This window comes from Protobothrops mucrosquamatus, unplaced genomic scaffold, assembly GCF_001527695.2.
Source record: "Protobothrops mucrosquamatus isolate PMUCROS unplaced genomic scaffold, P.Mucros_1.0 scaffold_297, whole genome shotgun sequence".
Classification (NCBI taxonomy): domain Eukaryota; kingdom Metazoa; phylum Chordata; class Lepidosauria; order Squamata; family Viperidae; genus Protobothrops; species Protobothrops mucrosquamatus.
In genome coordinates, this window is record NW_015386373.1 from 32,769 (window position 1) to 48,180 (window position 15,412).

The following is a 15,412-nucleotide window of genomic DNA, read 5'->3' on the forward strand; positions in this document are numbered from 1 at the left end:
AAAATAGATATGGAACCAAAGAAACTACTGAAAGAAATTAATGTTAAAGTAGCATGATTGCAGGATGACTAGGTATGAAGCCTTTATGAAAGCAATATTAAAAGATTAATCCTTCAACAGAACGAATGGTATATGAATATAAGCAACCAGGGTGCAGAAGCACTTGGAACAAAAAGAAAAGAATTATGTTATAGAATGTGCAGATTCACACCAATGAGAAAAAGATGCTTGGGGAAAGGAAGAGTTGAAAGAGGTTGTGCGTAGGGAAAAAAGTGATATAGGAGAATAATTTTTGAGAAGAAGGAATGAAAAGAAAGGTACTGCATAATGTGCATAGAAAGTAAAAGATGGATACGTAAAATGTAATTAAAGACAAAAGGGTGTGGTTAAGATTAAATAAAACAGAGTAATTCTGAAGCATAGTTTTAAATTTTCCTGGAACTGGATAAAGAGGACTGAACTAGAACTCTCTAGAAGAATGACAGTAATTTAAAATAAAGGTGATGAAATGATTTTGGATTAATTTTAATTGAGGGGGTGCTAGAAGCATATGATAACATGAATTTTTGCATTATGGAATAATTCTGAGCAAGTATGAAGCTGAAGATTGGTTACTGAGCATGATAACACTTTTAGGATAAAAATAAAACATGAGCATGAATAATGTTTAGTGAATGCTTTGATGCTGAACAGGGAATAAGACTGAGATATGTGATGTTCCCTGTTTGTTTAATGTATATTTCTGCCACTCACTCCCCATTTCTCCCTCCCTCCCTCCCTCCCTCTCTCTCTCTCTCTGTCTCTCTCTCTCTCTCTCTCTCTCTCATATGCTATATAGGTATGCTGGCTGGTGTCTGGGGATGTGAATGTTTATGTACATTTGTACGCAGATGATGATGTCCTGTTGACTGAGGACCTAAATAATTTGCACCAAATGTTAGATTGTATGATGCAATGATGAACATGGATCTGAAAATTAATGAAGTCCAAGTTATTTGTACTTGACAAGAAAATGAAATGAACATTTTTAGATAAAAACTAGAGCAAGATTGATGATGATGATGATGATGATGATGATGATGATATGATAGAATTTTGGGAAATAGAGGTAGAAATTTTAAGATGCTGGGAGAAAGGCACTGGTTGTATATGATCTGTGTGAGGAATGAATGATTGTGGGAAGGAGAATGGAAAAAAGGAAAAAAGCTGAGTGTAAAAATGTGCTTATCCCCAATTTTGGAAGGAAGTGAAGATGCTAGATGATACCTAAATTGAATAAAGTAGTAATGAGATACTTAAGAAGTATGTATAGCAGGAGTATCACTCAATTTCATTGAGGGCCACATCAGCATTGCGGTTGCCCTCAGGGGGCTGGGTGGGTGTGGCCAGGTTGGGTGTGGCATACTGGGTGGGTATGGATGGAGTGGGCGTGACCTACTGGGTGGGCGTGGCCAGCTCTGCATTGTTCGCGTCAAGGGTGCCTGTGGGGGCCTGGGCAGGAGTGGGACAGATCTGAGGGTCTCTGGCAGAAGAGGGTGGGACCAGAGCAAGTGCCAAGGCATGGTCCACTGGAGGAGCCTCACTATTCCTCTCAGGCCATGCAGGGAGGGGCTGGATGGTGGTACAGGCTTCCCGGAGCCCAGGGCAGCAGAGGTCAAACACCCAGTCTGGGCCTCGAGCACCCACGGCGGCAAGCCCAGCCCCACTTCCCCAAGGAGGCGCCTAGCTGCACTTACCTCCTCCTCAAGGCTGCTGCTGCTGTGCTTGCTCTCCTTACCCAGGTTGCTCATGATGGGTACGAGAGCAAAGTCAGAGGGAGGCCCATTCCCTCTCCATGGGAGGAGACCCGGCTTTATATCCAAAGCTTTCTTAGCAATAGGATGGGAGACCCCCAGGATAGGCCAGGAGGAGGGGGCAAGGGGATGGTGAAAGGGCAGCAGGGCAGGACTAAGGTAGGACTTCCCTGAGACCCTCCCTCTCCTTTCATTCTTTCCTTTCTTCCTTCCTTCCTAACTACAGAGTGGTGGGAAAATATTTGAGATGAGGGAGGAAGAAAAACAGGCAAGAAATGCAGCTGGGGAGGTGTCACCCTTCATGAGGAATGAAGAAATGCACCATCGCCTGGAAGTGGCCAGTGCGATGGTGCATTTCTTCATTCCTCACAAAGGTGACACCTCCCCAGCATGCACCCAGGGGGCGGGGCCGATGTGGCAGGGGCTGGTTCATCGCTGTTTCCAGACGGCCTTGTGGAGCTAAGACTGAATGCATTTCAGCATAGATGGCCACCATAAAATTGTACATTGGCTCCCGGCCAGCCTGGGCCAGGGCCAAGGCAACGGGGGCCATTCCCTCACTGTTTCCAGGATGGCTTCGCGGGCCACATGAAACCACTTTGGGGGCCGCATCCGGCCCCCGCGCCTTGTGTTTGACATGTCTGATGTATAGTAAGACAAGTAGAGATTGGATCAAGAATGAATGGATGCTGAAGGAATGTGTTAATGTCAATGTGTTAGTGTCAATGTGAAAGGGGTACACTAAGGCAGTTTGATTATATGGAGAGGATAAATCACAAAACAGATGTGTGAAATAACAGTGATTGTGTCAAGAGGAAGCAGAAGATGAGGAAAGTCATGTTTGGATGGAGTTCACCTGATTCTCAAAAAGCAAGAAATGAGAAATTTAAACAACAAAAGGGAATGTATGAAGGAGATTATGAATGAGAGCACAGAAGCTTTACAAGGACAAAAAGATATGGAGAAGTCTAGTGAATAGCCCTTTCCTTTCCTTCATTTTGCATAATGTTGTAAAGGGAATAGCATGACAGTTATGTAAGTCTATGGATTTAATGCATATATTTTGTTTAAATGTAGAATCTCATTCATTAATGGTATAGTGGCCATTGAGATCTTAGCACCCCTGATCTGGTAGCTGTAGTCTGTTGTTTGTTTGTTTGTTTGTTTGTTTGATAGTCATTAACAGGATTTTACCTTGACATGGTTTTATTACAATGTAAAAGTGCAATAGTGAACACAAAGTATCTGGAATTACTGAAAGATACTTCATCATAACAACAACAACAACAACAACAACAATAATAATAATAATAATAATAATAATAATAATAATAATAATAATAATAATAATAATAATAAATCCTTGCAAACATTTTGGTCTAATTATGGTGGGGGTGGGATTTCTCTCTAAAACGTTTATTTCTGTTAGTAAATGTATACAAATTAATGCATCCATCCTGGAGAACTAATTATGCAATCTTCTCAACTAGTGCTAATTGTGGAAGAAGATATAATCAGACCCATTCAGAAAATCAGAGCTATCATGAGTCTCTGAATGGTGATGGGTACAAATGTGATTAATAAAGAAAACAAATAAATAATGCTTCTTTCATATGAGCATAGATTCCATTCCTTTGCATAAAAGAATGTGAGCATTATCTGATTTCTTCTAATGAAACCATTCAGTGATCTTAGCCACTTTCCGGTAGAAAAGCAAATTTTTCTCACTCAAGCTAGGAGGAAACTCTTCAAGTGAGCCATATTTTGTAAACTAATTGACTGAAAATAGATAGTAACCCTGCTCTAGTGCTCCTCTGTCTCCTATATTTTAATAATTAAAATAATATTAAAAACTAAAAATATATTAAGCAGCAATGAAGCCAGACATGGGTGGTGAATTCAGTAACAATGGCAAAGACTTCATTTCATACTGTTTTGGATGGCACTCAATATGCTACTTAGGAAGTATGTTAAATCTTTTGGAATACTAATAGTGTTTAAGATGTGGCTAGATTAAAATCAGGATATCCTGCTACTGATGTTGCCCTACAAGAAAAAATAAAGCTGCAAAGATATAAATGCAGATGGAAGATGAAATGAACATGGGAAAGCTCAACAATGGAAGATGAAACGTATGAAATTAGCATTTGAGGCAGCAGCGAATTGCAATACATTGGAATTTGCCATGTTCAGCCAGAGGATTATGCTGTTTATAACTAAGGACACAAAAAGAAAAAATAAATGATGCTGTTTTTCACAGTCATGAAGAATATAGCAAGGGCGGAACTAGGCTACAGTACAGTCAATGACCAACAAATACAATTTTGCCTTCATGAACAATCCTGTCATATGGTGATTATCCAAGTTTATGCTCCAGTTGGTGCAGAAGAATAAGTTGATAATTTTGTGATTAAGTCTGATCTGAAACCAACAGAACATACAAGCAACATGTGCCAAACCTTACTGGAGACTGGAATGCCAAAGGTGGAAATAGTAAGGAGGACAACATAGCTGGACTGAATGTCCTAGTTAGTATATCACAAGACAGGGTATGCAGAAGCTGATATATTATTAGTACAAGGAGACAGAAGAGCTTAGGGGTGTATGTGTATACCTACTTATTTATATCTCCAATGCCACAATTATTATTAAGGACTTTATATGTGTAACTCTGAACATGTATTTGAACTTCCTTATGTTATAACTGAGGGAAAGTTCTGAAACACATATTACTTGTGCCTGGCTACATGAAGATATGATGTGGATGTAATTTCATGTTCCACAAAATAATCAGTTGGAAGACACTTCTCATCTGGGAGGAAAACCTATCATAAGCTACCTTTTAATAATCATTGTGTATTTCATTTCTTCCTGTGTTCTTAGTAAACAGCTAGAGAAACATGGCTTCAGAGAAACCTGCATGAGAGTGCAGATGTGAGGCTGAAGTAAGGTTTCATTCCTTTAGTCCACCAGAAGCTTTCTGTTTGCAGGGGTCAATTAAAGTCTCTCATTTTCTCTTTCCTGTCTCTGGAAATATTAGCAATTTGTCTTCTCAAAAATAAAGCAACATTATGACAATGAATAAGAGCTGAGCCAGTCAGGTCACCTGTCTGAGTGAATTTCCTTTAAAGCTGGCAACCAGGATAGCTCATGGCATGTCTGACACTAGTTTGGAAGACTCAAGAAAGATAATATGGCAAATAGTTGCAACAGAGAGATCCAAGGCTTTGGTGCCATTATTGGCTTCCTTCCATCGCAACATTTGGTACCTGGAGAACTTAATTCAATGTAGGTAATGGTAGAGGTGAACCTACAAAGGAAATATTTATTCTTGTTTACTACTGTGGGCTTCAAATGAGAATGTAGCAGAAAGAGCGAATATTCTTACATACTTCAATTATAAAGAAGCAACCTTTTTTAAAAATAATTCACACTTTATTAGATATTTTTATCAAGTAGCAATTAATTTCACAAAGATACCAAAGTTACAATTTGTCATGTACGTTCATTGCCTAGAATCTGAGCTGATTAATTATATCAAAATGTCCTGTAAACAGAAAAGATGAAACGACTAATCCATTCTCTTTCCTTTCAGCTTATAAAGAAAAGATGAAGGAGCTGTCCATGCTTTCTTTGATCTGCTCCTGTTTTTACCCAGAATCTCGCAACATTAATATATACACATATGATGGTAAGTAAATTTCAGCAGCAATTGTTTTCCTTAGTGAAGATTTGTTCTTCCATGGGAGATGCATATTTTCCTCTTGTTTTGTTATTTAACAATGATTTCTGGAAGCTACAAGATACTATGTTGACTTCTCTTGCCAAGCTGCAAAACAGCATGGGATTATAGATTCTGAAGTCACACATATTAGAAAGCACCATGTTGGACAGATTGATTTGACTTCTGATTAAATGTAAAGTTTGTATGGCATAGGTAGGAAAGCTTTGTATTGGTCACATTTGGAAATTGAGAGCATTTCATGAAACTGTCACAAAATGACTGTCATGTTATGATTACAAAATTCCACATAATAGCAAAAGAGCTTGTGCAGTTCTAATCATTCACATCTTCCTGGTGTATCTTTGCAAATATAAATGTTTTACAAAGAACTGATCAGCACCCATTCACCATTTTTAAGTTCTAAGAGTATCTGATGGGTTTATATTGAGTTCCGAGTCCTTCTTGTAAGTAAAAAGTATGCTAAAAGCTGGCATTTTGCTTTTCAGTACAATAACTTCCTATTTAATTGTTGGGTTTAGAATCAAAGGAACAGGGAGCTTGGTAGAAGCTAGTGCAGATACCTCTGAGCACAGGGGTTATAATACTCACCGTTTGTCCTAAGAGAGCTTTAATATTATTATTAAATTTAATATTTTAATATTATTACCATCCAACTAAATCATGATATATAAAATATATCTAAACATTATATTCAGTAAAGCAAGATGGCTTATATTCACTTAGAGAAGTCTTAGGTTTTACCATAATTACAAAGTGTCTACAATGTACTAATTATTACATTAGTTGCATCATAACTGACCATGCAGTTTCCAGAGAAAGGAAATATATTCTTAATGCATATTCAATATTTTATATTTTAATATTAGTCTCATTAAAATATGAAAAGATGTACATTTTCTTTTCTTCTTAGTAATATCATGTTATATTAGGAAAGCAGAGGGTACAGTTCCTAAAACATTAATTGAGGACCTAAAAGATGTATATTTTGTCATTGATTTCATTACTGTAGTAATCACAGACCTATTTGCATTCATAGAGTCCCAATAGACCTTTCATTTTATTTTTTATTTTCATTTTGATTGGCTTGAGATAAATTAAGACTCTCAATAACTGCATCAATTCTCTCTAGTTTGGAAAGAGGTTTAAGTGACTGAATGAGTGTGTTAAACGCCTGCAAGGATGCCAATTTTATACCTTAACCTTTCCCCCCCACCAAAAAAATTCAGCCTATTACAATGATTTCAAACTAGTAGTATCAATTTCTTTTTGTGGCTCCTAAGCAAAAAAAAAGTACATCCTTGCAAGCCCAAAAGAAAATTGTGTAGTACCCTGTTATTAATATAAGCCATCTGTATAGTGCATTGCGTTTTCTCTAGCACTCATTTTAGTGAAAATTACCCATATCGCTTACTTATGGTCATTACATTTCCTTAAGTTGTCTATTATTGATATACCATTTGAATTAGATATTTTAACTTTACCTTCACAGATATGGAAGTCAAACATATCAACAAACGTGCCTCTGGCCAAGCTTTTGAACTCATCTTAAAGCCGCCATCTCCAGTCTCTGAAGCACCACGAACCATGCCCTCTCCAAAGAAGAAAGATTTGTCCCTTGAAGAGATCCAGAAAAAGCTGGAAGCTGCAGAAGAAAGGAGAAAGGTATCTAATCATATATACAGTAGACTGAATGCATGATGGTATTTCTTGGGTTATTTTAAGCTTTCATTTGCAATCTATGACATATGTGTGTTATTGAACTGACGTAATTTTTCTTAAATCTCATATTGCGTGTTTAGAACTGAATCTTTATGTATTTCATTTATGATGCATACAATGATATCCATGTTTAAAAATGCAAGAAATTATAACTTAAGATCAGCCAAATACTTGAGAGTTTCAGTGTTAAAAGGATTGCTAATCACATAGATACAGGTTTTTCTGACTTGTACTTCACAATAAAAAAATCAGCTTAGATTACCAGAAACCTGTGTTTATTACATCTACCTGAAGTGTAGAAGCGTGACCAGGTTACTGAGATTCTAGGGCAGAATTAAGCTAGTAAAAAACTCCTTAAACCAGGAACACCTTACCAAAGAAAATAGCTTTAAACTTGTTAATTGATTTCACACAGTCTTAGAATTAAACCTCTCCCTAGTAATTACATTAGTGTTTATTAATCAGTAGTGTCAGCCTCATGCACAAGTGTCAATAGCAAATTATATAATTGAGAATCCAATTATGCTCCTAGTTCTCTAGCTATTTATCGTCTAGGGTTGCTAAATTCTCTTTTTTCTCTCTTTTTAACTGTTTTCATTACTTACTGAGACATAATTCGTATTTTCTAATCTATGAACATAATAAAAGTGTTTGATTTGACATAAACCATTGTTCTATGCATAGACATCTGAGAATAAACAGTAGTTTATTCAGAATAAATAATATTTATGGAAGGTAATTTTGATGAGTGTGTATAACAGTATAGCATTTCCCATTCCACTCCTTTCCTCTTCTAATTTTTGATCTCTTTACATTTTAACACAGGCCAAATATTTTTGGCCTTATTTGTTCTGGGATAAAGCCTAAAAGGGTATGGATAGAGGACAATATTTGTAGTTTATGATTGAAATGCGGGGTCCTTGATGCTGTCTGAGCTTGATTGTTTTCTTGCAGATATTTCATTACTCAAACCAAGTAACATCTTCAGTTTAATAGGGTGTGAGGCTTGTTCTCATTTTATATTCTAGTGCAAGGGTGTCAAACTGCTAGTCCACGGGCCAGATGCGTCATGCCGAAACCACGCCCACCCCATTGCCGGCAATGGGAAAAAAGTTGTGATATGTGACAACACGTCATGTGATGTTGCGAGTTTGACACCCCTGTTGTAGTGGCTTGCCTTGTCAGGATTGGTGTGATGACCCAGGGCCCCGAACGGAGGCAAAGCAATTAGCTGGTCAGAATAATTGTCTTTGTAAGCACTGCCAACGTTCACCCAACAGCCCCCACATATGCTGGCACAAGTTCAATAAAACAGTCAATGGAGTTCAACAGTTCTTTAAAGTAAAACAGATTACAAACAAAGTATGATCTTTTCAATGCCCATCTTGCCTGTAATCTGCAAACTGCAAAACTGAAGACAGCAAGGAAAACTCAGCAGGAAACAAACTTGATCCAAGATACAAAGAGTACAAGAGCTCACATCACAAGAGTTCACGTTTGTTCCCAGCAAATGCCCCACCCCACAGCGTCTCCTTAAATGCCTACTCCCCAGGTGTGCCTTGTAAAGTAGGGCGTGACGCTCTCCTCCCGAGCAAGTGAGCCTGCCTCCGTTGTTCCCTCCTCCTCTCTGCTCTCCTTGCTCTGGGATCTGGTGGGGCGGGGCCTTGCTCCTCGCCTGAGCTCTGCCTTCCCTGTTCCAAACTTGAAGGGCCCTGGCCTGCTTCAGCCTGTTCCTCCCCACAGTCCTCCGAAGCCACAGACACCCCCTCCTGGGCCTCAACAGGGAACTCCATGTCGTCCTCAGAGTCAGGCTCAGACAGAGGCATGACAATTGGTGGGAATAGTCTTGATGGTTCTATGGTTGGGCTGTTTACTGTTACATGTCTGGTAATTCCTTTGGGGTATTGTCTGCTTCTTGACTGTTGGTCTAATATTAATCTTGATGTTAATCTCGGCTCATCTGGGTGTTGACTGCTGGTGAGGAGGTGTTTTGGTCTTTTTTGCTTCTCTTTTGGCCTGTTGATTGTCTCTTTTGAATGGTATATAGATGTTGTTTATGTCTATATGCCTGTTGATGGCTGATTTGTCAGACTGCCAGGCTTCCAGGAATTCTGTAGCATTTTTGGACTTGGCCTGGGATGGTCACAATTCCCCAGCTGAAACTATGTTCCTCTCTAATCAACAGCCCAACTAAAGAACCACCAAGTCCATTCCCACCAACACTGACAGGGCATGTCACTAGAATATGAAATGAAAGCAAACCCCACTCCCTGCTAGCACAGATGCTGTTACCTAATTTGACTAATGAAATGTCTATAAGAAAACAACCAAGCTCGGAGAACACTAAGGTCCTCTAAAATGCATCACCCCTCCAACTGCCTTCTAATTTGTCCCTATGCCAATGGCTACTGCTCATATTTATTTTCATTGTTGAGGTGGGGTGAGGATGTCACAGAATTTTGCTACTCTTGAGAAAATACTAGTGGTTGTTACCCATACATTTTTGGGGTTTGAAAATTCTATTTAAGATAAACTTTCTATTTAAGAAAGTTCTATGAAAAATATTGCTTTTTTGCTGGTTTGCTGATATATCTAAATCAAACTCATTGAAATTATAGCAGTCTTCCAATATTTGGCACAGAGGTGGGTCGACCTATTCTCCAAAGCACCTGAGGGTAGGACAAGAAGAGATGGAAGATTATCAAAGAGAGATCCAACATAGAATTAAGGAGAAATTTCCTGACAGAAAAATTAATCAGTGGAACAGCTTGCCTCCAGAAGTTGTGGATGCTTCATCACTGGAGGTTTTTAAGAAGGGATTGGACAGCCATTTGTCCAGAGTGGTATATGGTCTCATGCTCAAGCAGGGGATTGGATTACACCTCCAAGATCCCTTCCAACTTTGTTATTCTGTATTCTGTAAATTTAGCCACCAGAGATTGTATCAGTTTTACATTCAGTCTGGATCTTTTTGAGAGTTTCAAAATTTAAAGGAAAAAAAAATATTTAATTTTCTCTCCATTCTTATGGTCCAAAGAAGACAGAGTAATTCCTAATATTTACATAGTGAAATGATAAAATAAATAGCCCCCTTTGATTTGAGCTTAACTCTTGTAACTTCATGACATTGTCATTGCTAATATAAAGCAATGTATAAATCTTGTAGTTTCTGGTAGCTTTCATTTCTGATCCAATCCTGCTCAGCTGTGCTGCCACTCAATTGGACATACAGGAAAAACAAACATGTTAACTGCCCATTAGGGCAAGGTCTTCTGGCTTGTGAGATTCCTTAAGCATTTGGCTTCCTATTGATGATGTTGTTAGTTGCGAAGTCGTGTCTGACCCATCGCGACCCCATGGACAATGTTCCTCCAGGTCTTCCTATTGATAACAGAATACTAAGATGAGGTAGACCTTTGATCTGATCCATCATGGCTTTTTTACATCTTTAATTCTATTATATTCTATAAACAAGTAATGGTAATGGTAAATTACTGGGATGTAGTTCATTAGCAAGAATAGTTATAGATGCATATGTCCTGAGTTGTCCTTATTAAACTATCATACACAAGTATATGGGAAATCTGTATTGCTAGACCTGTGGCTAGTCTGGTAAATTCCTTTGAAAGCAGGAAAATGTAATAATTGATTACTGTATACTCTTTTTTTTCTAACCCATACTAGATTTATAAAATGAATATTGGGTTTTAAGATGAATCTGTAATCCTAATGATATTTGCTTTTCAACCCAAATACTATTTTTAGATATGAGAAACTGATAAGCTTTAGGACAAAGAAAAGTATATCGAGGCTGGCATCACATTTTATACTTTATGGCAATGAATTAATCAATTTTCTAAGATTTAACCACTGAGCCATTGTGCCCTCCTACATTAGACCATAAATGAACAAAAAAGTCTAAACCCAAAAAACAGTCTAAACCAAATACACACAAACACCCACGCCCACAAAAGCAAAGTTACATCTAACTTCCATGTGTACAGTCACTAGGGGTTTAACTGATTTAGTTAAGCCTGTTGAATGAACATGTCCATTGAGTGTGACCTAATGCAAAGCAAGCTGGGGCTTCTGTGCTTTCATTAGTTATATTCAGAGAAATTTTTAATTGCTGTAGAAATCCTGTAGAAATTGCCATCAGTCAGAAATGGTGTAAGGTCTCCTGCTTGGGTGGGGGGCTTGGACTAGATGACCTGCAAGATCCCTTCCAACCCTGTTATTCTATTCTATCTTGCTTGTCACACAATGAGAGGAAAACCTGTACTTGCCAATTTTTTTACCTCAGCACAATTAGCCATCTTTTGTCTCTGAACTTTAGAAACACACTGAATCTATTCTCTTTCAATGTTTTTGTAATTGACTGGCTCATTTTTTTTATTTCTTAACTTTATACAGTCCCAGGAGGCCCAGGTGCTGAAACAACTGGCAGAAAAGAGAGAACATGAGCGAGAAGTCCTGCAGAAGGCTTTGGAGGAGAACAATAACTTCAGCAAAATGGCAGAGGAAAAACTGATACTGAAAATGGAACAGATCAAAGAAAACCGTGAAGCTAACTTAGCTGCTCTTGTTGAACGTCTTCAGGAGAAGGTAACGAGGCTGGGAGCAAACCAAAGTACAAAAAGCAAACTGAGATTCAGCCAAACAAATCTGAGGAAGCCCCTGGGGTGGCAGGGAGAGGAATTCTACTCAGATGTTGAGCAGGGATGTCTAAGTAGTAGTGTTTGAGTTAGGTAAGATTTTTATTTATGCTCAAGTGAATGGGCCAGCAGGCTAAAAAAAAAAGAAAAGAGGATGAACATTCTGACTATTCAGTCAAATTCCTGTCACATTCCTGTATGTGACCCTCCTCCTCCTGACCCAGCCCCTGCTGATTCAACATGGCTCAGAAAGACTCATCCCTCTTCTTTTGTGAATTCAGAATACTGTCTTAACTAATCTGTGCACTCTTCTCCAGCCAGTCACCTTCTTAAGTATTTTGGCTTTCAACCTGCAAAATCCTGGAAATTCTTGGGATTGAAATAGAGCACATCGGAGAGTACCAGGCTAGGCACAGCTGAACTGTATGAAAAGCTTCATGCTTTAAAATGCATAAATATGTCAACCTTTCCCTTTAGGTGGATAAAAGGGATCACAAATATAGACACATTTTGCCTGGCATGGAAGTAAGGTCCTGCATGCAGTATAACCCTCTCATCTATGGTTCTCTTACCTTTCAACATACTTCATTTCTATAAATTGGGCATTTCGAGCATATAGACTAGCCCTATTTGGATGGTTATCTGAATGTCTGAGTGCTAAAACTGAGGAATTGCACCCTAGTTTCATTCTTGCCTATATTTTCCTTGCACACACGTTGTCCTTGACTTTCATGAAGCAGGCTTGAAGCAAACCTTTATTAGCATTAAAATGAATATGCTTAGAAGCTCTCTCCAGTTTAGCAATTTTCATAAATCAGTTGTGTGATTGCAGGACATTTCCAAGCATATTCACACTAAGTACATTAAGTTCAGGATTGAACTGATGTGATGTCTCATTTGTAGATCTTGTACTCTTCCATACTTTTAGCTCTCAGTCATTCCTGTGAATACCAGGATTTATGGGCATAAATTTATGGGCATAAATAATATGTTCATTAATCTAGCAAAATATTTAGATAACTCCTGATTCTGGGGAAAGAAGCAGGCACATGATTTCACACAATATAGACTTTTCACACACAAAGACTTACTGTATTAAAACTCCTAGGTATCTGCAGAGGGGTAGGGCGGATGAACAACTATCACATGGCAACGCAGACCCCGTCTGCATCTTATCTCATGAGACAGGGACACAAGGCCTAGTTTTGTGTTGTGAAGTTTCAATCCACATGTTGTCTTCTGCATTCCAGTAGGCACTAGATGCTTAGTCCAACTGTTCTGTTTTTTTTTTCTTTCTTTCTTTTATTCAGTTTGTGAATAAAACCGTTTCAAATCAACTGGAGAGTACATTGTAAACCAGATTCAGAATAGCACTTGTCCTGAAAGAAAAGGGCAGGAAGGCAATCGCCATAATTCTGTTATTTCTTTTGCTTGCAATCTGTTGTCTGAAATGGTACGGGTCTCCTGCTTGAGCAGGGGGCTGGACTAGAAGACCTCCAAGGTTCCTTCCAACTCTGTTCTTCTATTCTTCTCCTGTCATGAATCAAAGAACAAGAGTTGTGTCCCACTTCATTCAGAATGCTTCTTTTGTAGCCCTTTTAAAGCTAAAGTTCATGGCCAAATCTTGTTGCCATTTAACATTCTTCCTGGAAAAAAAAGAGTAAGGTGGATGTTAAACTTGTCTCTACTTTATTTTCCCCTTTTATTCCCAGGAAAGGCATGCTGCAGAGGTTCGCAGAAACAAGGAGCTCCAGGTGGAACTGTCTGGCTGAGCCCAGCGGAGGAGGGAGTTGGATAGCTCCCCTGCCTATATTATTACAGATCATGAAATATTAGTATAGGAAATGTATGACATGGTTTAAAAAAATGAATCAAGAACTCAATAAAAACAAAACAAAACAATTAAAACAATGCAGTCTTTGCAGAATGATTTGCTTGATGTTTAAAATTAAAACTTGGATCTTATTTTGTAAATACTTACATTTTTGTTAAAAAATACAAGTATTGCATTATGCAAGTTATTTCATAATCTTTACACGTCCTGTAACAGGCTTTTGATGTCGTCTGTTTTCATTCAGTTACATTTGTTAGAACTTTGCTATGAAGTTCTTTGCAGCAAAATCCATGCCAAACTGTATACTCATTCTAACTGAAAACCAAGTCAGCAGAAGGTCTATGGTGCTACTGTCGCGTCATCACTTAATAACATGGAAAGCTTTGCAATCAATAAGCTTAAGTCAATAAGCCAATTACAAGTAGGCATTCTTATTTGATTAAATGGTCTAGAAAATGAAGTCATGGAACATTAAGAAATCATAATTTATTTACAACTCCAGTGCTCTTCTACAGAAAAAACAGAGCTGTGCTGTACAGAAACAAGCTCCAGAGGGTTCAGTGAAATTTATCCCCCATCTAAAGGAGAAAGCTTTTAGAACACATCAGGATTTATTGTAGTATAAAACAGTATTCAGTAAAGCTGCATGTCTTAAGTTTAGAAGAAAAAAGAATTTTCCCAACAAGAAGGGGAATAGATAATAGATACTTTTAAAAAGGCATTGTATGCAGTAGGGAGGGAACAACCATATTTGGCCAGATTCCAAAATTTCCCAGTTTCAGATTCGCTGCCAGAGAAATTCATGGAATTTATAGGTATAGAAGCTGCAGTCCGTTTCATTATCTTAGGCTCTAATCCAACGCTTTTCCCTGGGAACTTTACAATGTGTTGACATCAACTCCCGGAATTCCCTAACTGGCAATGCTGGCTGGAGAATACTGGGAGTTGGTCCACAAACCTTAAAGTTGCCGAGGTTGAGAAACACTGCTCTAGCCTTTCAAAACCTGGTCCATCCCTCTTGTGGTGGCATTACAATTCCTAGATTGCAGTTGCCGAAGCTCCATAACCCCAAAGTATCTGAAGGATATCAGTTTGGGAAATAGGCATATTGTCTTGTCTCCAGTTGCTAAAATCTGTGAAGAGACCATGAACATCTTTGCAGACAGAATTCCAGCCTTAAGCTTTGTGATTTCGTAACACTGCAAGATCTTCCGTGTGCTATTTTTCATCCCAAATCAGTGAGCTGGTCTTAATCCTACTAACTTCTGCTCTATAGTGTTAGTCTGTCCTGCCTACTTTTAAAACACTATCTAAATGATGAGGGCTGAAGCAGTCAGGATGACTAGCCAAGGTGCTTGTGTCAAATAGTATCACCAAACTCAATACACATACTGTCTGAAACAGCTTCTGCCAGCTTGAAGGTATCCCAAACTCTCCTGGAAATTGCTGCCTGCGTATTCTACTCTTCATTAGTGCTATTTTCCTGTATGTCATTGTGAGCAAGCTGTGATTAATAAAGAATTGGAGTTCTGTGAACTGAAAAAAGAGTCATCTGTTGTCTCACTTGATCCCTTTCATCAACGTAATACTAATAACTAGTATTTTTAGAATGACAATGTTTTTCTTACATTAGATATCAAGTGAAGTTTCTTTTAAAATGCTGCTA

General features: G+C 38.3%; 1 protein-coding gene across 1 annotated transcript; it reads left to right on the forward strand.

Moving 5' to 3' along the window:
* Positions 1 to 5,387: 5,387 nt before the first annotated feature.
* Positions 5,388 to 13,684, forward strand: STMN2 (stathmin 2). Its single transcript, XM_015832072.1, has 4 exons — positions 5,388 to 5,484; positions 7,028 to 7,200; positions 11,671 to 11,862; positions 13,625 to 13,684. The coding sequence occupies exons 1-4, from the start codon at positions 5,403 to 5,405 to the stop codon at positions 13,682 to 13,684; spliced, it is 507 nt and encodes a 168-aa protein (XP_015687558.1). The 5' UTR covers positions 5,388 to 5,402.
* The last annotated feature ends 1,728 nt before the right edge of the window (positions 13,685 to 15,412 follow it).

Bases quoted from the DNA above. Each gene is read 5' to 3' on its own strand.
- STMN2 (XM_015832072.1), top strand. From the start codon at position 5,403: ATGAAGGAGCTGTCCATGCTTTCTTTGATCTGCTCCTGTTTTTACCCA. The intron at 7,201-11,670 runs GTATCTAATCAT...AACTTTATACAG, and splicing joins CTGCAGAAGAAAGGAGAAAG to TCCCAGGAGGCCCAGGTGCT. The intron at 11,863-13,624 runs GTAACGAGGCTG...TTTTATTCCCAG, and splicing joins TTGAACGTCTTCAGGAGAAG to GAAAGGCATGCTGCAGAGGT.